Source organism: Podarcis cretensis (genome assembly GCF_951804945.1).
Source record: "Podarcis cretensis genome assembly, chromosome: 2".
Lineage (NCBI taxonomy): Eukaryota > Metazoa > Chordata > Lepidosauria > Squamata > Lacertidae > Podarcis > Podarcis cretensis.
Window position 1 is genome coordinate 3892450 of NC_137171.1, and position 23708 is coordinate 3916157.

Genomic DNA, 23708 nt, shown 5'->3' on the forward strand with positions numbered 1-23708 from the left:
TTTTATCTTTCCTTCTGCATGGCTAGCATGGTGTTCAAGCTACTCTCAGGTTTTGATCCTTGGCCATCATTGTTTTAATGTCTGGATATCATCTTGCTGCCAGAATTAATAGTGTGTGTATCAGGCTCAGGGCAAATGCTAGGGACCATGTATATATTTTATTACACTTAATAGCCTATGTTTTTTCCAAAGAGCTCAAAGCATTGTATATGATTCTCCTCCCCCCCATGTCCCATTCCCCCCCCCCCCGCCAACAGCAACCGTGTGAGGTAGATTAGCTTGAAAGAGAGTGATTGGGCCAAGGTTACCCAAGTAGGTTCAAGCTTTAGATCATGTGATACCAGATGTGTACCAGTTACATTAATTGTTTATTCATTCCCAGGCTCAATTTTTAAGTGTTGGTTTTGGGATTTAAAGACGCATATTGTTTTAGACCAGGTTACATCTGCCTGTACCCATATGAACCTGCATGAGACTTGAGGCATCCACCTTTAACAACTGTCTGATTGGCAGGTACTAGGGACAGAGCCTTTTCAGTGGGGACGCCACATCTTTGGAACTCCTTTAGGCAGTGCATATGGCTCCTTGTTGATGGTGGTAGTAATAGTAATTATTACAATTAATTAATTAATTAATTAATTAATTATTAGTTATTAGTTATTATTAACAGGAATTTTATTATTTGCTCCCCGTCTATCCAACTGGGCAGCTTTCAACATATATAAAACATAATAAAACATGACACATTAAAAAGCTTGCCTATACAGGGCTGCCTTTAGAGCACATTTTAAAGACTGCCCACCTCCCACCAGCTTGGTGTTCAGCTGATGGTTTAACACTCAGTTTCATGTTTATATGTGTATTTTAATGACTTTTGTTGGCTGCCTCAGGAGGGTTTCTACCATAAAATATGAGATCCAAATGTGTTAACTAAGTTAACTTAATTGTGACTGGGGATTTGGACGCAGGCTTCCCGCCCCCCCCCCCCGCCCCGCTGTCCTTATCCAGCGCTCTGACCGATAGTTCATTGGCTCTTTACCAAGTGGTAGCCTACCATGAGACACATTTTACCACTCAGTAAACCAGGCATCCTGCCAGCGTGGCTCATCTTGCAATAGGAGCAGATTAGAAAGGAAGGAAGGAATTGGGACTAATTAATTCGGTCTACCTGCATAGAAATTTGTGACTGGAGGGTCTCACTGTCTTGGTTAGGACAGTTCTAAGTTGTTGTTTCATAAAAAGCCTAAAATCTTTAAAGCGCTTGTATGTATGTTGACGCATAACTTATTTTTATATTTACTTTTTGCACTTAAGTCCCACCTTTCCCTTATCATGGAGCCCCAGACAGCATATGTGTAGTTCCCATCCAGAAATTGACCCTCCCCAGGCCTACTTAGCTTCAGCAAGGTGGTGGCCTTCTGTGCCTTCAGACCAGACCCTGGGTCTAGCATTTTGGGGCAGGCTCATAATCTATTTGCTTTAGCTGCATCATTTTAGAGAACACGCCCCCCCCCCCAATTTATGTGGGAGTTAAGTTCCAGGGATCATGCCTAAAGCCAAAATCACATACAGTCAGTGGCCTGTGGGATTGCCAAAGTCATTTCCCCCAGAACCCCTTTCCTCCATAGATATAGATTAGATATAGATATAGATATAGATATAGATATAGATATAGATATAGATATAGATATAGATATAGATATAGATATAGATAGATATGACTTGCATAAAGCTGAATGCGCACAAGTTAAATGTGTGTATGTTGCAGGCTTACTGTAGTTCCCTGTCCTCAAGAACAATTGGAAAGGAAGGCAAAGGAAAATTAGAAGTAGTTGCTTGGACAAGGAGTCACAGTGCACAAACCACACTAAAGCAAGCTGGTTACAGCTGATAATGATATGATAGCATATGAATACACTAGTTAGTCCCGTGCTGAGAGGTGCATGTGAAGCTACCACTGATGTGTGCACTTGGTCAGTAGCCGTGGCCATTGTCTCTCTCCTCCCCACTAACATTGTGGCGATCCCCAACAGGTGATATTGAAGGCAGAACCAGTGCACCCCTTTGGCCTGGCCGTCTATGGTGACTACATCTTCTGGACAGACTGGGTGCGCCGTGCTGTGCAGCGTGCCAACAAATACGTGGGCTCCGACATGAAGCACCTGCGCATTGACATCCCCCAGCAACCCATGGGCATCATTGCTGTGGCCAATGACACCAACAGCTGTAAGGAAAACACCTTGCCTCTTGGGGTGGTGGCGCAGTTGGAGAGTGACCCCTTTGGAAAACACAAGATGGGTAGAATGGTGCTCCTCTCTTTGCTTACCCTCCAGTTCTCCTGTGATCCTTGTAGGCTCTCAAATTGTAACCTTCATCAGCGATTCGGAAGGAGAAGTGGCCCTTTCTTTCTCTCTGGCCCTCAGCAGAACTCTTAGAGCTACCTGCACCTACCCACATGGCTTGCTCTGTTGTCCATCCACAGTGCTGGTGCAACCCTTGTTCTTTCCCTGATGGAGATTTGTTCCATTTCGGCAAGTGGAGCATATTGCATCCCTTAGGCCAGTGATGGCCAAACTTGGCCCTCCAGCTGTTTTAGGACTACAGTTCCCATCATCCTTGACCACTGGTCCTGTTAGCTAGGGATGATGGGAGTTGTAGTTCTAAAACAGCTGGAGGGCCAAATTTGGCCATCATTGCCTTAGGCTATATGATAGATTGCCGTTTCTTTGGCTCAGCTTTGTTTGGGCTATGCACACCCAAGAGGGAGGGAGGGAGGGAGCGAGCGAGCGCACAGACAGGTGTCCACTGGGATGCAAACTGTGCAAATAAATATCCACCTAGCCCAACACAGCAGCCCTCCAGGAAGTAACACATGAAAGGTACAGTAGTGTTAGTCTTCAGCTGTTGCTTCCTCTCCCACCTCCATATCTGGTAGTTAGAGAGATGTTTTTTCTAAACATGGAGCCTCTATTCTGAACTACCATAAATAATAGACTTTCTGAGCTATCATAAATAATATACATGGTTACGTCTCTTTTCTCATGAGTTTAATCCTTTTTATGCTAGTGACCCACACAGGTTAATTTTGTTCTGCAAAAGCAAGTGTCCCCATGCACCCAGCTGCAGAGTAGAGGGAGGAGGGTGACCTAGTCTGGAGCGACCTGTGGCTGCTGTATGACAGCTCCAGGGTTCAGTTCCAACACATTGTGTCTATGTGATGGTTAGAGCTTTCAGCCTTGAGCTCATCATTCAAGAAGGTTGCCAATTGGTGTGAGGCTGCAGCATAAAAACAGAGAGGTGGTGGTCAGACTTTGGCCACAGTTCTCTGCATGTTTACTTGGGAGTAAGTTCCAGAGAACTTAGCTGGGCATGCTTCCAAGTAAATATACACATGGTTGGGCTGTAGAACTTCCTTTGTTCCTCTCAGACCAGACTGTTCAACCCATATTCTCCCAACTCTGATTTTGCTGTAGCTGTTTCTCTTCCATTCTGACTCTTCTACCCAGGTGAGCTCTCTCTGTGCAGAGCAAACAATGGTGGTTGCCAGGACCTATGCCTTCTCTCAGCCAAGGGTGAAATCTCCTGTTCTTGTCGCGGTGACAAGATCCTTCAGGAAGATCTTACTTGCAAAGGTGAGCACCCATATGAAGCACTTGTATGGGGCATATGAAGGTCATATGGTTGTGTCTGTTTCCACGAGATACATCCATGCTAAGGGGCATGGTAGGGCAAAAACTAGAGTGCTGTGCACAGGCTGGAGGAAAAGGGAGGGGCTGTTTGTTATATTTCCAGATCCGGATCATCTCCTCTGTTTTGACCATGGAATTACATGTTGATATTTTACAGCATTGGTAGTTGTACACCTTAGCAGAAATGAACAAAGCAATTTCTACACACATGCAAACCCATGGGTTGCAGAATTATGCAGAATTTCTGCAACAGCCTCTCACAGGCTCTGCCACCCACTAATCTACCAGTCTGGCAGGTCTCATGGGCCCCAGGTCTGTAGTATTGCATGAAACATCCTCTGTCTGGAAATGCGTGTAATATGTAGCTGTGTTTGTGGGATTACAGCAGTTCCAGAATATAAGCAGGGCAACAGCTTCAGTATTTTGTGCAGACCCAAATAAGAGTGTTTGATCTGGCAATTAAATAATTAATATGAACTCATTTATGTGCAAAAGAAGTTAGAGTGGAATGCAAAAAGGCACAGAAAAAATATCAACTTCAGGCTTCACTTCTGGCAGAAGACTGGCCATCCACCAATAACAGCTGCTGGATAGCTCAGTTGGTAGTGCATGAGACTCTTAATGTCAGGATCATGAGCCTCATGTTGGACAAAAGATTCCTGTATTGCAGGAGGTTAGATGACCCTTGTGGTCCCTTCCAACTCTACAGTTCTATGATTCTAAGTAAAACACAGCTGTGAATATGGCCCCCTTTTTAGAAGTTTATTTGGGATGCATGAATCTCTCAGTGCTCTTGATGCCACTAGTTCCTCGTCATAAGAACACAAAGAAGAGCCCTGCTGCATCAGACCTCTCTAGTTCAGCGTCTCACAGTGGCCAGCCAGACACCATGGGGAGACCATAAGCAGGACATGAGCACATCATAAATATGACTTGTGCAGAGGGTCATAGTGAATGCATATAAATATTCTGTGGTGACTTTTGTTCATATGCCAGTACTTAGAAGCTTAGGTTATTAAATGGTATATAAATACCTCAATTAATCAACTAATTAATTATATTCCCATTAAAGCAGAATATTACTTTGACCTGATAACCCTCACCCCACCCTCCATTCCCACTCCCACCCCCACTAGGTGCCTTTCACTTGCTGGTACCAGTTCCAGCATTTCCCCCTCCCAGATGTCAGGTGGTTGTGAACATGAGACACATCTGAAACAGTCTCCTGTGAAATGAAATGCTGGGCTCATTTTGCTTACACTCATCCCTGTTCTCCCTTCCTTAGCGCCCAACTCCACCTGTAACGTGCTCAATGAGTTTGAGTGTGGAAATGGTGACTGCATTGATTTCAGCCACACCTGTGACGGCGTGGCCCACTGCAAGGACAAGTCGGATGAGAAGCAGTCCTACTGCAGTAAGGCTCCTTCCTGTGCTCTCCTGCTTTGCTTCTTTCCTCCCTCTGCCTATGGATAAATTGGATGCTTCCCCTTGCACCCATGGGGGCTAATAATGTGGCTTGCACCAAGGGGCTGGGTGCCACTTTTCCTTTTCCCTCTGACCATTTGGGGGGAAAGAATTCACCCCATGGTTAACATGAGAGAAGTGGCTTGGGTTGGCTGGAGTGCTGCCCTTCTTGTATCCTTGGGAGAAAGCAGAGTTCTTAAGGTCTAAAGCTCTACACACAGCTGTTGTGATCCACCCTGAGCTCTATGGATGAAGGGCAGTATACAAAATTAATAAATAAGAACTACTACTCTCTGTAGTTTACAGAGAGTAATGCAAAGGTCCTTTGCATTACTGTCTGTAAACTACAGCGCTCCCTCTCTCTCTCTCTCTGACTGATAGATATGTCAGTCAAGTAAAATTTCCCACACAAATGGTTTTTGCTCTTTTTTATAGCATTAGTGGTCTCTATTTGCAAAGTAGCATCTTAGGGGGACATATTCATTATCACCCCTGTGTTGTGAGAATGGGGCCGCTAAAGCTCTGCTGGATCAAACCAAATGCCTGTGCTTTCCACATTGGCCAGCACATTGGCCACATTGGGAAGCTCACAGACAGGGCTTGAGCAGGTAATAGCCCTCCCTCCAGCAGTTGGTGTTCAGGTGAAGACTTCTACCGCTGGACCTAAATGAATTGTGAGTTCCAGCAGATGAAGAATACAATAAGTCCTGCCTTATAATCTACTTCTCTTTGCCACAGCCCACATTGTGCTGAGCAGGTGGGAGAAGGGCCCTCTTTGCCACTCTACACCCAGATATTTCCATTGGGCAGAAAACACTTGGTGCAGGGACATGTTTAGATTCTCCTTTAAGAAACTTTAATGTGGCTGAAATCTACATAAGCCTTCTCAGTGGGATTCTGCTAGGTTGAATTCCATGCATCCATTCATGCATTCATTTATTCTCCCTGTGTGTGGTCCTTTTGCACACATACTCACTCACTCACTCATACGTTTTATGTTGCAGACAACCGCAAATGTAAGAAGGGCTACCTGCACTGCACCAACAAGCGTTGTGTGCACAGCAGAGACTGGTGCAATGGGAGGGACGACTGCGGGGACAACTCAGATGAAGTGCCTTGCAACAGTAAGTGCTGTTCAGGAGGGCTACCCCTGCTAGCTATCAAGGTTAAGGGGCAAGGAAAAGGTTTCATTGTGTTCCCCTGCTCTACTAAGCATTTTGTTTGCACTAGCCTTACGGAGCTGCAGTTTGGCTTCCCTGTTACATTGTGTTACCTAATACTTAATGCTTAATGCAGAGCATCCAGCAGACATAAGACTTAACCACGGAGAGTGCTCATCCCTTGTTGGTTGTCTTCATCCTGATTCATGCACAGGGAAACAGTGGTTTAGCTTGACAAGCTAAGCCCTGTCCTCAGAGGACATTATTCAGCTCTCTAAGGTACCTAATCCTGTTGCCAGCATATTGGTGGGTAGAGTGTTGGATTTAGACGAGAATTAGAAAGCCACATTCGGCCACCTGGGTCCATCAAGTCTGTCAGCCTATCCTCCCTCACAGGGTTGTTGTGGGGCCATGTATGCTGGTCTGAACTCATTGGCACCAGATTGGCATACAAAATGGATGTGATGATGGCGATGATAACATGCTACCCATTCATTTCAGAGACTAGCTGTGCTGCCACAGAGTTTCGTTGCCGGGACGGGACTTGCATCAGTAACTCGAGCCACTGCAACCATCAAATAGACTGTGAGGATGCTTCAGACGAGATGAACTGCTGTGAGTGTTACGCGGGCATGTGAAATGCTGTGGCACACACTTTCCTACAGGTTCCCCCCACCCCCCACTTCTCTCTCGCATATCAGCTCTTTTCCAGTTGGCCAGGGCCAATCCATTCTGCTCTTCCCTCAAGAAAGAGAGTCCCTGTCGCTTCCCAGCCCCTTCCCCTTTGAACATCAGCTGACATGTCTGCTCTTGGCAGCTCATCCATGGCAGGCATTTAGCTGAGTGCTTTGTGGCAGTCTTGAAAGAAGTTGGGTGAAGAACTGTGTATCTGTGTGTGTGTGTGTGTGCAAAGCAGGTGAAGATGCAGATTGGGAGGAAGAAATCATGCAGCTCTGTTAGAAAAGAGCAGCCATAGAATCATAGAATGTTATAGTTCAAAGGAACTTAGAGGTGATCTAATCCTGGCTCCTGCTCAGTGCAGGAATCTTCCTGCTGCAGCATCCCTGCCAGATGAAAAGAAAGATGCAAGAGGAAAAGAGCCAGGCGGCATGCATCTGCATTGCCATTAGGGTTGGGGTGCAGAAGCTGTGGCTCTCCAGACATCATTGCACTCTTCACTTCCATCAGCCCTAGCTTGCATGGCCTGCAGTCAGGGAGGATCAGAGTTGTAGTTCAGCAACATCTGGAGGGCCACAGATTCCCCATCCCTGCAGCAGGGACTCTGGAGTTGCGTATGAAACTTAGAACATCCCAAAATTTCCACCAGAGGTTCCCAAAGTAATCAGCAGGGTAGACTAGTGTGCCACAAGGAAGACTGAATTGTAGGTTGAAAACCTAAGCCACTGGACCACATTGAATACACTGACCACTCCATCACCTGTTGTAGCATTATTCAACCTTGCAGGATCATCTTATCTCACATATGCCCACTGTTGCAAATGCCATACTCATTCCCCAGTTATGAGAAAGCAAACTTTTAATGTGCTTTGGAACTTCCTGCCTATTGACACGAGGCAAGCACCTTCCCATTTGGGCACCTACTTAAAGCACACATAGATGTTGGCATGTTTTTAATCTTTGTTACTGGTAATTTTAATTATTTATAAATGTGTTAAATTAATTTAAACTGGATTTGTTGATAATTTTTTGTAAACCACTTAGAGATTTTACTACAATTATGTGGGGGGTGTAAAATACAATTTTAATATATGTCTGTATATCTATTTATTGAAACTTTGGCTTCCCAGATGTTGTTGGACTGCAACTCTCATAATCCTGAGCCAACTTGGCCAATGGTCAGGGATGATGAAAATTGTAGTCCAACATCTGGGGACTCAAGGTTGAAGAACACTGGCCTTTTGGATTGGGAAGTTCCCACGCAGTATTGATTCCCCACTCCCACCCCCGCTAAACCATGAGTGGCAACATCATCCAGAGGAAAGGGATGATGCCACAGCCTGTACTGCAGGTGTCAGGCACAGAGGAATCCTAGAAGCATTACTGTTACTATCCAGTCCTATCCCTGATCTTTGTCCGATAGGGTTAAAGGAGAGGTGGTATACTGGGAGGCAGTATTCACTGGGCCAGCCACTCCTCTTTTCGTTGTTCTGGCAGTTGAGTGAAAAAAAATATGCATGTGCATGTGTACATCTTTTTGAGTAGAGTATGTCAAAAAAATTAAAGACTGCAGCCCCAGCTATCAAAAGTCTGGGAAACACTGTTTTGCAGCCCTAAAATTTGGCACACCTGCTGTTGGAATGGTTTACACAAAATAAGTGCCATTCTATCATGATTCACACACAGTTTACATGACTGCACGATTTGTTTCATCTCTTTATAGCCACCACGGACTGCAGCAGCTTTTTCAAACTGGGAGTAAAAAGTACCGCCTTTCAGAAGTGTGAGCACACATCCATGTGCTATGTTCCATCCTGGTTGTGTGATGGCAGCAATGACTGTGGAGACTACTCAGATGAGCAGAACTGCCCAGGTGAGCTGAATGTCTGAGACTAGCCCTTGGACTGGCAGGCGTTGGGCCTTGGGGGGGACAGAGGGGACACTTCAACTTGGAGAGAGATGGAAGCCTTGCCTTTAAGCTGAAGGAGAAATCCTCCTCTGGTTGGCATCTTCTGGCCTTTATACACCTTCCTTTCAGGGAAGCCAGATAAAATGGGGAAATCCAAACTGAGCAGTACCTTTCACACAGTGTGATGTTCCTCACCCCCCATTTCAAGAAGAAAAGGAGGGCTACCTTCTTCCATATCAGCTCAGTATTTGTTTTCATCAAATCACAGAATTGTAGAGTTGGAAGGGACCCTGAGGATCATCTAGTCCAACCCCCTGCAAGGAAGGAATCTTTTTCCCAACATGGGGCTCCAACCCAAAAACCTGAGATTAAGAGTTTCATAGCTCTACTGACTGAGCTATCACACTTTTAACGGGTGGGAGAAGGAGGAAAATAAAAATAAACCTAGGAACGGCTGTGGAACTGCAATATTTACTGTTGTTGACTCTCCTGCTTGTAAGGTGAAATGTGCAAGAATCACTGGTTACTGCCTGTTTTGTAATTTCTTGCTTTTAAATTAAAACCCTTAAAATGGTGGTGGTGGGGATATATCTCTAGGTGACTTCCATCACTCCCTGATTGATTGATTGATTGATTGATTGATTGATTGATTGATTCTCTCTCCTTCTTCCCTGCCTTCCCCAGGTATTGTGAGAAAATCCAAGTGCCCGGCCAACTACTTCGCCTGCCGCAGTGGGAGATGCATCCCCATGACATGGACCTGTGATAAAGAGAATGATTGTGAAAATGGCGAGGATGAGACACACTGCAGTAAGTGAGCAATAGGATTGGTTCCTGCAGCCAGGAATTTTAGAGTTGGAAGGGATAGTGGAAGTGATCTAGTCCAAATGCCTTGCTCAGTGCAAGATCCAATGATTAATAGATATTTAAATAGCATTATTATTTATTGTGCAAAAATGCTGGAGAAGCGATTGGGAATTAGAACTCTTTTCAAATCCTTAGGGTGGTTTAGGTTTTGGTTACAGAACTGCCTGTTTTCCCCCCCAGATAAGTTATGCGTCCCAGTGATGTTTGAATGCAAGAATCACCGGTGCATCTCCAAGCAGTGGGTGTGTGACGGTGCGGATGATTGTGGAGATGGCTCTGACGAGGACCACCGTTGCAGTAAGCCTTCACTTCCATTTTAGGAGGGAGAGAGGGAGTGAAGATGGGAAAGCATTCTGGGTCTTAATAATAGAATTATGGAAGGACTTTTTTTAAAAAATGTCATTGTATCCAGGTCTTTGCCACAAAGCAAGGCCATCTGTCCACTGGCCCCTCCTCACCTCCCAAATATCAGCATATGAACCCCTGATCACAGTGAAGAAGAAGAAGAAGAAGGAAGGGCTGTGATGCAAAGGAGGCGTCATTATAGGACAAATACTTTGGGATAACATGCACAAATGTACCAAGCTTCAGTACTGCAGTGGGAAGCATAAATAATTTTGAGGTCATGTGACCTGGGGGTAGGGTGGGGGTGGGATAATTTCCAGAGACCACTTCCAGCAAAAAAAAAACAAAACCCATTGAGTCACCTGAGAGGAAATTAGCAGTGTGAGCTTGAATACCAGCATCCTGTTCCAGGCTGGAGCAGTTCCTGATGAAGAAAAGCCCTCCAGCTCTGGAAGGCAGGTGGTTTTCTGGCAGGTCAGAGCAAGGAAGGACTGGGTCCTCGGTCCCCACCCCCGCTCTCCATTTATTTATTTCCTCCCACCCAGCCATGCACGCAGCAGGTTTTCCTCGCCTATCAGGCTTTGGGAAGAAGGCACAAGGGCTCTGGGAACATCCCAGAGTCCTCATGCCTCCTTCCCAGAGCTCCATGCCTCCAGGAGCTTTCCAGAGCCAAATAAGCAGCCCTCCACCTTGTGAGGGATGGCAGTCCTGGGGGTTCCTGGCTTTACATGATTTCGTCTTTACAGGTGACCCCCGGAACAGAACCCTCACAAGAGGTGCCAATTGCCTGTAGTGTTGAGAGCAGCAGCAACCTCCTTCTACCTGAGTACTTATTTTGACTCTGTTGAGTAATCGTCAGTCTCTTTACATATCCCTTTTGATCAGTGGCTTCTGCTCCTCCAGGTCACAGCACTTGTGCTGCAGGTTCCTTCCAGTGCCCAAACAGCTACGTGTGTGTCCCAGAACGCTGGCTGTGCGATGGGGACAAAGACTGCAATGATGGAGCTGATGAGAGTGTGGCTGCTGGCTGCTGTGAGTCACTTCTTCTCAGTGCTCAGATTCTGATCATGATCACATGTCGGATGGTTTCTTGCTGACTTATTCCACTAGTTCCCTCAGACTGGCTTGGGTTGTGTTGCATTTCTTTTTTTTTTTTTATAATTTTTTATTGCATTTTTCACAAAAAAGAACAAAAAAGCAAATTTTCACAAACATTACAAAAGAAAAAGAAAACATAAACAAATAAAGAAGAGAAAAAAGGAGATTTTAACAAAAGAAAAACTCACTTTCCAATTATAACCTTCAAAACCTTATTTTCCTTACTTCCACCCGCCTCCCGATCTTGTATTCTATATAATAATTAGTTCAGCAAGCTCAATCTTTGTTCATTTTAATTCTTGATCCCTCCCTTTGTGCTCTTATTTAACTCAGTCACTAGAACCCCTTCTTTTCCTTTTCAATGTCCTCAACATTCAAAAATTTTACAATGTTTTTGTAGATAGACTTTAAACTTCTTCCAGTCCTCTTCCACCTGCTCTTCTCCTTGATCTCAAATTCTGCCGGTCATTTCAGCCAGTTCCATATAGTCTATTATTTGCATGGGTTGTGTTGCATTTCCCCTTTTCCTCTTCAGTATACTCTCCTCGGTGCTGAGTGGGAATATGGGTTAGTGTTAAATACACCGTGGAGGAGAGAGAAAAGGGATTCAGTGGTAGGTATGAAATCCTCCCTAGTGGCAAGTCACTGGCCCAGTTCACGTGCCACAGTAAACCATAGTTGATGGTTTAACACAGAAACACCTGCACGGGCAGTCTGTCTCTTCCCCGCAAACATATCGTGTCCAGTGCTATTTCGATATGTCTGCCTCTGTGCCAAGCTGCATCACATTCCTCTCAACTTCTTCGTAGCCTTGGTTCCTTCCATAGTTACAGAGTAGACTGCATTCTTATCAGTCTGAAGAGTCATACATTACAATTCCTGCATTTCGTCCTCCAGCAACCACCGAACGATGTACTGAGACAAGCACAATCACAAATCAAATAAGCATTCAGTCAGTAGCCAAACAATCCCACACTTCCCAACACCTACCTCTTCTCATTAATCAGGAGAGGGCAGAAAAAAGCAAAGGCAGAAATCTCAGTGTAACATTAAACTGTCTGCCCTCCTCCTTCTCCATTCTGCTGCATGGATTTTCCCTCAAGACGTTAAAATTCCATTTAAATGCCTTTAGAAATTTCAATTCTTACACAACAGCTGATTAAGTCACAGCCTGCATTACATGTCTTGTCCAGTGAGTGATTCTTAGTTTTACACAATTAGTCAAATTGAAGGAGGAATCTTTCCATTCGTTATGGCAGCCATTCTTTGGCAGAGGATTTGCTCCCGGTGTCCCCCTCATTCTGCTTTCTAAGGGGGCAGTCGTGGAGTCAAACGACGTCTGTGGGTGCTATAGCCTCCCCAATTCATCCCAGGGAGGTCTGGGAGAGGTCATGCCTCATTCTCCCCTTCCCCTCTGCCAGAATTTCTTTACAACCCCCAGGGGGACTGTAACTGTTTGTTAGGAACATTAAATGTCCAGGGATGTTATAAATGTTAAAAATGGTGTGTGATGCTCTTTAAAGTTTGAAAGGAGCACATTCTACATGCTACAAAACTAGTAAATGTCCAAATGGTTATTTAATAAGAGGGGCAGGGTTGCAAAAGAGAATAAGGGAATGTGACTACACATGTTGTGATGTCTGATTTCAGTGTACAACAACACATGTGACGAACGGGAGTTCATGTGCACCAACCGGCAGTGCATCCCCAAACATTTTGTGTGTGATCATGACCAAGACTGTGCGGATGGCTCTGATGAAGCCCCAGATTGTGGTGAGTACAGACCTAGAACAAGAGAGTAGGCAAAACCCTCCAAGTATTCTCCAGTTCGGGTTTTTGGATTGAAAGTAGATATTTCAGGGTAAGGGGCATATTTCTGGAAAAAACATAGTGTGCTTGTTGCCACTGTTTCCCCGCATGTTAATTTATTTATTTTTCATGGAGTCTCATGGGTGATTCCATACGGTTGGGGGATCGCATAGTAAATGAATGGTGTTCCAGTGCTACATCGCCAATCAGACTGGCAAGCACAGCTGGCTGGAAGTGAGAGCAAGGGAGGACCGTGTAAATGACTGGGGTTCAAAAAGTGGTTCTCTGAGGTCTCCAGTTGTTGTTTTTCATTTGTCAGCTCTCAGAGACTGTCTAGCCTTCTGTGTTTTGCCCTCCCATCACCACTGTGTCCTTTGGTCATGGGGGCTGACAGTGTGTCCCAGTTTCAGCCTCTATTATCCCTGATGACTTTGTAATGGTGCGCCAATCTGCACTCATATGAGTAGCAAGGCTGGGAAAGCTTCTGCTGAGCCTCTGCAAACCCAGCCAGGTTTAACATAAGTTCTGAGCTTGATGGACAATCACTTGATCTCAGATTCTTCTGAGTGGGCAGATGGTTAGTAGTTGCTTTTCTGAATAATTTCCATGCTTGGATTTTATTGGTTTTTTATGGTTCTTTGTTTTTTTCAATTTCCTAATTTTTTTATTAGACTGTTTTGGACTGTGGGTGCCTGGGCCCCAGGGCCCCCTGGAGATGGCTCCAGTGATAGGATGTATCCCCATTTACTTTGCCTTCACATGCATGTTGACTCTCATATCATTGGAGCTTGTTACATAGTAAGAAGAGGCTCATGTTTTAGCACAGCCTGACTTTCCCATCTCCCCCAACTTCCCTCTTTCCCCTCAGAGTACCAGACATGTGGCCCCAACGAGTTCCGCTGTGCCAATGGCCGCTGCCTGAGCAACAAGCTTTGGGAATGCGACGGCGAGTTTGACTGCCATGACCAGTCCGATGAAGCCCCAAAGAATCCCCGCTGCTCTAGTCCTGGTAGGCTCTGTGATGGGTCGAGAGATGGGAGAGGCCTGACTGCTTGCGGTTTATTGTCTTTATTTTGCATTTAATTCCAGCCTCCCCACACCTTCCATTGGTCATGAGATGTGTAACAGACTACACTTGAATTCTTAATTGTAATATTTTGATATTGCAGTTATTTTATCATGAATATTATGAAACTGTTCTGAGTTGTATTTGTGCATATGAATATTACATGCAGTGTGTGTGTGTGTGTGTGTGTGTGTGTGTGTGTGTTTTCTCATGCTTTCCTGTGTGAAACCCATTGAGTGTGTCTGTGGAAAAGCAGTACACAAGGTGGGACTGTGGTAGGGAGTAGACCAGCCACATTTAGAGTGCTTCTGTTCATTCACATGTGGTGGGGTAGTTTTTAGGTTGTGTGGAGAGAATCATGACTAGTCCATCAGGAAGGGTGGGTGTGGAAAGAGAAAATCTCACTGCTTTGAGACCATCCCTGGCATCTCCTTTCTAAGTCTGTCCTGTCTAATTCCAGAGAGCAAATGCAATGACACCTTTTTCCTGTGCCGTAATGGGCAGTGCATCTCCAACGACCTGCTCTGTGACAACCAAAACGACTGTGGCGACGGTTCTGATGAGCTGAACTGCTTCATCAATGAGTGTCTCAACAAGAAGCTAAGTGGCTGCTCCCAGGAATGTGAAGACCTCAAGATAGGCTACAAGGTTGGGCCTGGTAGTTCATTCTCCTTCGCTGGTGGTCGTACTTAGTTGAGCCAAAGGCTGTTGTGGTGTGCTTTTTCTGGAGAGCCACTGAGCGCAGCTTTGCCATCACCATTATTGTGGCAGTTTCCCCCCTTAAGCCGGTGAGGCTACAAGGTGATGCTGTGTCTGGGACAGCCCTCCCACCAGGTGGGGGGAGGTGGCAGGTTTTACAGGGGTTGCTATTAAACAGCAGCAAATTGTCAACTGTTTGGTTTGTGTGCATTTTTTGCCGGAGGGGTAGGGCTTAGTTCACTTGGGAACAGCCCTTTGCTTGTCGTATAGAAGGTCCCAGGTTTATTTTTTGGCACCTGAACGAAAAACTTTGCTGCTATGCCAGTTGCGTCTGCCCAAAGAGGAAGGCAGGGGAGGGAGAAAGGGTGTCATGGCTAAGTTGCATTTTCTATAAACATGAAAACTAGAAACTTAACTTCAAATAAGCAAATAAATCTGACATTCCCTTGGTTTTATCTCAAAATGTGTATTATAAAAAGAGGTCTGTTGTAGGGAAGGGCACTATATTCTGTCCAGCCTGAGAACAGGGCGTCAGAGCACAATTCCCATGTCTGTGTGAATGGGTGGAGGCATGCCTCTTAACCCGCATTGAATAGAGGTGGGTGTCACTGCCTATAAACCTGTCATGACTTTCTGCTGCCCCCTGCAGTGCAGATGTCGCCCCGGGTTCCGGCTGAAGGATGATGGAAAGACTTGCATTGACATTGACGAGTGCACAACCACCTACCCCTGCAGCCAGATATGCATCAACACGCACGGTAGCTTCAAGTGCTTGTGCGCAGATGGCTACCTACTGAAGCCAGATGACCAAACAAGCTGCAAAGCTGTCACAGGTGAAGCTGATCCTCAGTGCTGTGAATGTTCTTAGAGATCAGCAGAAAGCAGAAGGGCTCTGTCATTTGTTAGGGCAAGTGAAAACTTTGCAGCACAGGCCAGATGGCCATGGACCATATGGGAGTCTTCGCCTCTCTCTGTGCATCCCAGGAGCCCTGACCACATATCTCCTGTGCTAGGTAACACGGGGATGGTTGTTTTGGCTGCATTGGGATTGCTGAGGGGCAGCTGAGAAGGGAAGGGAAAGCACCCCCTCCCTGGTGATACTGATGCACAAAAGATCACTCTCCTTGTGCTGCTGTTAGTGGGTGCATCTGCAATGCTGGAGCATAGGCGATTAGATCATCCATTCCCCAGAGGTTCCAGTAAAAGACTACTGACCCCATACTGCTGTTACCAACTGGGGCACACCGATCCTGGCTGCATCAGGATTGCTCAGGCATGGAGGTTTTATCCCCAAATCTGCCTGTCCCTCCATCTCTCTCTATCCACCCCATCTCTGTCACACATGCATCAAAGTTCTGAAGCAACTGCTAATAGCAGTATGGGAACAGTGATCTTGGCTGCTTCAAGAGAACGTTGGTGGTGAGGTTGCATTGTGTGTGCATGTGTGTGAGAGAGAGGGGGTTACATGTGTGTGCTTTGGGGAGGGTGTTGTCTGTGTAGAAGTGTGAGTGCGAATGTGAGGGTATGGGTGAATGAGTTTGGGAGCAAGGGGGGTGCCAGCCCTGGCCCCACCCACCAGTAAGTCTGGCCTGCAACCACCTGCCCATGGCCACATTTGGCCCTCAGCGGCAAAAAAAATGTCATCCATCCTGCTTTGGGGTTTGGTGGGATTAATCTGAGTATTGCGTATGGGCAGGGCTGGCCCAAGACATTTTAGCACCTGAGGCAAAACACAAGATGGCACCCTCTCCCTGCCAGGGAAGAAGGAGTGAGTGAAGATCCACATCAGCAACAAGCAAGGGAATAAAGATCTAAATTGGGATCTGCTGCCTCTGTGGATCCTGCTGCCTGAGGTAGTTGCCTCACCTTGCATCACAGGCGGGCCAGCCCTGAGTATAGGGTGGTAGGTGCAAAAGAGGACAGGGAGCTCCTGCACTTTTAGTTATGTAGAAGATGGAAGTCACATCTGTTGTTCTCCTCTACACAACAAATAACAGTGCAGGAGGCCCTGCCGCCTTTTGCACCTGACACCCTACTTAAGTTGAGAAGCAGCAGGTTTAAAAGTCAGTCAGTGGTGTGTATATTTGTGTGAAATGGCCCTTATTGCAGTCATACCAACATTAGATGTTGCTTCCTTAGAGGTGGGTGTGCCCTCCTTGTCACTAATCCCTCGCTTTCTTTCTCAGATGAGGAACCCTTCCTGATCTTTGCTAATCGGTACTACCTAAGGAAGCTTAGCCTGGATGGATCCAACTATACACTGCTAAAACAGGTAACGAGCTTTGTAGGAGGAGGAAGTTCTGTATGAGCAGATTTTTGGGGAAAGTATTTTCTTGTATTGTGGCTTAGAAAATATCCAAGCAGCATTCCCCCCTCCCCCCCCCGACACACGACCACTGTGTTGATTGCCACTTCTGTTCTGCTCCCAATTACCTGCCTTGTGCCTGCTGGCCATGTTTCTTTCCCAGCCCCCTTCCATCTGATATATAATGTGACCCATTTAAGAAAGAGTGTTCCAATAGGTAGTTGGACATTTATGGTGGTGGCTTTGTCCGGCACTCTACCAGGTGTATGGAAAGCCTGGGTGGGAAAAGACTATTTCATGGCAGAGTGCCATACCTGTGAAAAAAGGAAAGTGCCTCATTGCAAAGCATCTTCATGATTGTTTCCGTTGTGGAGCCCCTCATTTAGAAATAGCCACTCGCTCGAGAGCAGCTTATGCTTGTGGACAGCTTAGCATTCCCATGGCACTCTCAAGGCGGTTGTGCCATGAGACAACTGCCACAGGAAAGAAGTTGCTATCTAATGAAAAGCCCCTGTAAGCTCAAGGCTTACCCACAGAGCACACTGCCGGCTGCATCCCTGCATGAGTCCCTGCTCTGGCTGTGCCTCCTTCCAGCCAAGTTCTAGTTGGGGCTGATTGCTATCTCACATAGAACTGGTTCACTTCCCGGTGCAGAGATGCAGCAGAGTTACCTGTTCTGGGAGGGTGCTGGTTGTTTCATCTTTGCACACAGTATGGCCTCCTCCTAATCAAAGGGCATGCCCAGAGGAGGGTCTCATTTAGAAATGTACCTTTTGCCAGGGGCTTTATAACTCAGTAGCAGAACATATCCTTTACATGCAGAAGGTCTCAGATTCAATCTCCAACTTCTTCAGGGAGGGCTGGGAGACACTTCTATTGGAAGCCCTAGAAAGCCATTGCAAGTCAATGTGGATAATGCTGAGCCTTCTCATGTTCCTGCACCCTAAAAGGAAGCCAGTGGGGGAGGTATAAGAGTGAACTGTGTCTTCATTTGTCATTTTGGGTGGTGGGGAAAAGCCAATGTGCCTACACAGTGTCATCATAATTTATTATGATTGTTATAGCACTTTTCCTGAGTCCAAAGAGCTTCGCATGCATTATCTAGTTGTAATCCTTACAACAAGGATTCTTATGTGCCAAATTGACAGAGAAAGCAGCTTGCCTAAAGCAACCTAGTGAGCTCATGATAGAGGTGAGAGTCAGACTAAGGACTCAGCCCTCTTAGCCCCAGTGCTGTTGTTCCTGTGACATAAGAACTAAAGCCTGTCTCCTCTCTCGGGGGGCTTAGGGGCTGAATAACGCTGTGGCTTTGGACTTTGACTACCGGGAGCAAATGATCTACTGGACGGACGTCACAACACAAGGCAGCATGATTCGTCGCATGCACATCAATGGCAGCAACGTACAGGTGTGACACCAGTGTCATTTGTGACCATCACCTGAGGCCCCTCCACCCTTCAGAGGGTGGCAACATGGAAACAGGCCTTTTCTGCAGTGGCTCCCTGCTTGTGGAATGCTCTCCCCAGGGAGGCTTGCCTGGCACCTTCGTTGCTTATCTTTAGAAACCAGGCAAAAACATTCCTCTTCTCCCAGGCCTTTGGCTAATTAAATATACGGCCTTTTAAACTGTGTGTGTGTGTGTGTGTGTGTGTGTGTGTGTTGACTGGTTGTTATTATGATGTGTATTTTTGTGTGTTATGGAAGGACCGTAACTCAGGGCTCACCCGCACTTTGCTCCATGCTTTCCATGGAAAACCCAGTTGCCATTTGCAGCATTTCAGTGGTAAAATGTGGGTTTTCCCAAGGCAAGCACCGGGACAAAAACTGCTCGAACACAAACTTAGAAAGTCCAGACCTGTGCCTAGAAATGAGGCCTCTGTGGCAGAGCACCTGTTTTCCATGATGTCTCCAGGTAGAGCTAGGGCTGTTCCCTTTTTGAAACCCTGGAGAGCCACTGCCCATCAGTGTAGAAAATACACGGCTGGGTGACCCGGTGGTCTGGCTCAGTAGAGACAGGTTCCCGTGTTTCTGTGTTTCCCTCCCTGTAGGCTCAGGATCAGCTCCCATACACTCAAGCAGTCTTTGCTGCACCACATACATCACAGACCTATGCAGGGCTTTCTTGTGCTTAACCTTTTCCCCTCCTTCCCTACCCACCCAAAGCAAACCAGTTTGTCTAAAAGCAGCCTGTCCACAAGGAGGGAAGGCATTCCTTTGACCAGAGCTTCCTTTAGTGTGTTCCTTCTTTCACGCTGTTATTTGGTCTTGTGCACTTCCAGGTTCTGCACCGAACGGGGCTGAGCAACCCTGACGGCCTGGCTGTGGACTGGGTGGGTGGAAACCTGTACTGGTGTGACAAGGGAAGGGACACCATTGAAGTATCAAAGCTGAACGGGGCCTACCGGACTGTGCTGGTGAACACAGGGCTACGGGAACCGCGAGCGCTGGTGGTGGACGTGCAGCATGGGTAAGTCTGTTGGATGGTGTCTGGGGCAGTGCCCAGGTTTTAAGCAGTTTAGGAAGCACTTAAGCTTTATCTATTACTCTCATGTTTAGGGAAGTTTTAAATATTTAATGCTGTATTGTTTTAACACTGGATTGGAAGCCGCCCAGAGTGGCTGGGGAAACTTAGCCAGATGGGCGGGGTATAAATAATAAATTATTATTATTATTGTCATGAACACTCTTTGTCCATGAACTCCCAAGGAACAAATTAATATATTGTGCTTTCCAATTCTTCTGAAATCCCATCCTTTTAAGAAAGAAATATTTAGCCACTGAAGAAATCAGAAGTGGCAGGAAGCTTGGAGTTAAAGATAAACTATGGTTTAATGCAGAGGTTCCCAGACGATGGTCTGTGGACCACCAGTCATCCACAAGCTTCATTCAGCAGTCCACAACATGCCTGTAGTTCAAGATTGGAGCCAGCACATCTGTCACATTAAATACTTACATCAATTTTTAAATTGACTTTTTATTGCTTCTTTTATTTCTTACCTTGTACTTCATTGTATTTCAAGTTGAATTATATGGAATTAAAATTGTAATACCATGAAATACAATATATGAGAAGTAAAAGAAGGAATAAAAATACAATTGAAAATAATTCAGCATCTAGCAGAGCAACATTACAGTTGCTAAGATGGTAAGCAGAAGAATCATTAAGTAGTCCACCAAGATCCTCAGTCATTTTCAATTAACAAGAATGATTAGCCTGCTCTGGTTACAGATAGGTAGCTGTGTTGGTCTGCCATAAAAAAGGTAAAGGTAAAGGTACCCCTGCCCGTACGGGCCAGTCTTGACAGACTCTGGGGTTGTGCGCCCATCTCACTTAAGAGGCCAGGGGCCAGCGCTGTCCGGAGACACTTCCGGGTCACGTGGCCAGCGTGACATCGCTGCTCTGGCCAGAGCCAGAGCCAGAGCCGCACACGGAAACGCCGTTTACCTTCCCGCTGGTAAGCGGTCCCTATTTATCTACTTGCACCCGGAGGTGCTTTCGAACTGCTAGGTTGGCAGGCGCTGGGACCGAGCAGCGGGAGCGCACCCCGCCGCAGGGATTCGAACCACCGACCTTTCGATCGGCAAGCCCTAGGCGCTGAGGCTTTAACCCACAGTGCCACCTGCGTCCCTGTTGGTCTGCCATAGTCAAAACAAAATAAAAAAAAAAATTCCTTCCAGTAGCACCTTTGTGGCTTTGCCATGTATAATGAGATAAGAATCCAATGTCTTTGTTCAGACCAGGTCTCTCCATGGTTTTAAGTTTGGTAATAAGTTGCAATTCTAGACTGGAAAGAGAAGTTGCTGACAAAAGCCATTTTTCACCTTCTCACCCCTTACTTTTTCCTGTAAGACCTATTGCAGTCGTTAAGAGTCGTCAACAGGCTCATCACAGCTATCTGCCAATCACCCAATCCCACCACCCTTCTGAGTAATACCCCTCCCCACCTTCTCACTATATAGAAGGGTCTGGTGACTTCTGTTTCAGTGTATCTGAAGAAGTGTGCATGCACACGAAAGCTCATACCATGAACTAACTTAGTTGGTCTTTAAGGTGCTACTGGAAGGAATTTTTTTAGCCTGCTCTGTACACTGCTGAAATTGCACCCAACCTGCTATTCCCTTTTGAAAAATGAGAGGAAACAAACCAGAGGCTGGCCTAGCATTATGTGTGAACCAGCATTTGTAGTTTGTCTCTTTCTGAACCAATCACATGGTTTGTTTGTAGAGAAACAAACCATGAGCTCTAGTTTGCATATAATTCTAAACTGGCCTCTGGTTTCTCTCCTCCTGATTCCAGAAAGGGAGAGCGAGAAAGCACAATTTCAGCACTGAACATACTGCTCGCTTGCATTAAACTATAGTTTATTTTTAGCTATGGTTTATTGTTACATGGAAACAGGGTCTTTGCCTTCATAGTAGTGATTTTTAATATGCTTCGTAAGTAACTCGGAGAGCTCTTGTTACTAGTGGGCTAAATGAATGAAAGAATGTGGGGAGTGACCACAGCTGCTGCTCTATGTTTTTGCTATTTTGTTACTCACTCCCGTTTGCTCTTTCCTAGGTACTTGTACTGGACAGACTGGGGTGACCATTCCCTGATTGGCAAGATAGGCATGGATGGCACAAACCGGAGCGTCATTGTGGACTCAAAGATCACCTGGCCCAATGGCCTCACCCTGGACTACGTTAACAGCCGCATCTACTGGGCTGATGCCCGGGAGGACTACATTGAATTTGCCAGTCTGGATGGCTCTAACCGGCACATAGGTAAGAGAGCTGAAGGAACTGTGAAGCTTATGTTCGAGAATAATTTTTTATTAACCGACCAATCACTTCAAATCAAACCAAATTACATAAATTCCAAATTACACAGCCGAATTTTAAATTTTTGTTGGGGATACCCATATTTCAAGTTCCGAAGGGATCCAATCAACTTCTTGCTTCTTACTGCTGTTTTAATGTCCACAAATCTAACCTTATGATGTTCACAGTACTATCCAGTCCTTTCTTATTATTTTTCCACATCTCTTGTTGTTATTTTCATATATTTTTCCTTTCTCTTTGTGACCTCTGATAGTCTCCGCAAGCTGGTTAGAACAGTTTGTAATCCTGCGTGGATATTATTTTTTTTATCCAGTAGCCATATCCAGACGTTTTCCATATAACATCACTTCCATACATCAAAACAGTCTTAGCGTCATTAATCTTCACCAATCTGCCTCCTTTCTCAAAACCTCTGAGGAGATTCACTAGGAATGCAGTCTGAAAACAAGTCCATTCTTCCTCCCGGCTATAAATCCTTTGGCAAGATGGCGACTCGAATTAATTGCTGCGCCATTCCCAAAAGCTCTTATTGCTTATCGGTCTCCATAAAGCATACTTTTGGTTAAAGTTTATCTCCACACAGACCTTAATCATCCTGCTTGGGTCAGTTCAACCGACGGTTCTAATGAGGAGGGGTTCTTGTAAATCACATAGAAGGAAAGTAAAAAAGTTTTTTTCCCCCCATTCAGCCCCGTTCCCAACATACCCCGCCTTTGGTGTATCTTCATCGTAAAATATTCCTGTTTCTCCAGCCCGTCGTCTTCTTTCGCAGAGGTCACTTAAATTAGCAGACTTCACTCCCCTTCTTCACTTGAAAATTGTGCATTTGCTTCTTTTGTAATTAATTATTCCAAATTGCTGCAACTAGTGCGCGATCAGAGACAGCGTCCAGGAGAGCCGAGGTCCACACAGGGGCATTCTGCCTAGGGCCCTCACCCCCTTCTTTCGAATTAGGGGGTGATTTATGGGCACAGCAGGCAAGGGCAGTGTTCCCCATTTCCTTGGGGCAACAAGGGAGGCTGCCTACTCCCATAACAGCCTCTTAATTACCCCGTGTGGGTCGGAGAGATGGTATTGTCGGCCATCTTCCAATGCGCCCCCTAGTGGCCCCCCTGTGAAGCTTATGTTCATATGCACATTGGTTGAGCCGAGTGGCCATAACTTCCATGGGTTGGGTACCTAGAGGCAGTAGCTCAGTTGCCGAGCACATAGCTTTGCATGCAAAAGATCCCAGATTCAATCCCTGGCATCTCCAGGTAGGGCTAGGAAAGAGCCCTGATGGGAACCATTTAGAGCAACTGCAGTCAGGATGGAGCCTATACTATAGACCCGAGGGAGCCAAGGTGGTCCCTTCCAGATGCTGTTGATCCATCAGCTCCCATCATCCGTAATCAAAGGCTATATTGCCCGGGGCTGCTGGGAGTTGGAGTCCAGTGATAGCTGGGGGGCACCATATTGGGCAGCTCTGCTATAGACAATACTAAGACAGTGCTCTGATTTGGTACAAGACCCTGGGAGGAGAATGTTAATTGAGTGACCAGATTTGGGGAATGCATCTAAGGCATTCCTCCTGAGCCCTTGTACAGTTCCAGTGTAGTTGCTAAAGGGATGATCTGAGAAGGCCCTAATTCTAACCTTGCCATGGCCAAGGGGTCACGTAGGTAGCTGAGCTGGCTCTTCTTCCCTGGCTAATCTTACTTTCTGGTTTTGGAGACTGGCTTGGGTGGGGGAGTGTTATTTAAAGTTGTTGGGATGGGGTGTTATTGGAGGAGCATTGCAAGCATAAACAAAGTTA

The 23708-nt window shown here is 46.0% G+C and overlaps 1 protein-coding gene across 5 annotated transcripts in view; it reads left to right on the forward strand.

Annotated features, from left to right (window-relative positions):
* LRP1 (LDL receptor related protein 1) overlaps positions 1-23708 on the forward strand; it is a 317944-nt gene that overhangs the window by 256007 nt on the left and 38229 nt on the right. For all 5 annotated transcript variants that reach the window (XM_079967068.1, XM_079967067.1, XM_079967069.1 and 2 more), the window contains 17 exons: positions 2034-2226; positions 3507-3632; positions 4975-5103; positions 6158-6277; positions 6815-6928; positions 8715-8864; positions 9585-9710; positions 9948-10064; positions 11016-11144; positions 12861-12983; positions 13888-14028; positions 14546-14733; positions 15434-15617; positions 16971-17056; positions 18378-18497; positions 19369-19556; positions 21651-21856. In XM_079967068.1, the coding sequence (XP_079823194.1) occupies positions 2034-2226; positions 3507-3632; positions 4975-5103; positions 6158-6277; positions 6815-6928; positions 8715-8864; positions 9585-9710; positions 9948-10064; positions 11016-11144; positions 12861-12983; positions 13888-14028; positions 14546-14733; positions 15434-15617; positions 16971-17056; positions 18378-18497; positions 19369-19556; positions 21651-21856 (2440 nt within the window). The remainder of the gene's footprint in view (positions 1-2033; positions 2227-3506; positions 3633-4974; positions 5104-6157; positions 6278-6814; positions 6929-8714; positions 8865-9584; positions 9711-9947; positions 10065-11015; positions 11145-12860; positions 12984-13887; positions 14029-14545; positions 14734-15433; positions 15618-16970; positions 17057-18377; positions 18498-19368; positions 19557-21650; positions 21857-23708) is intronic.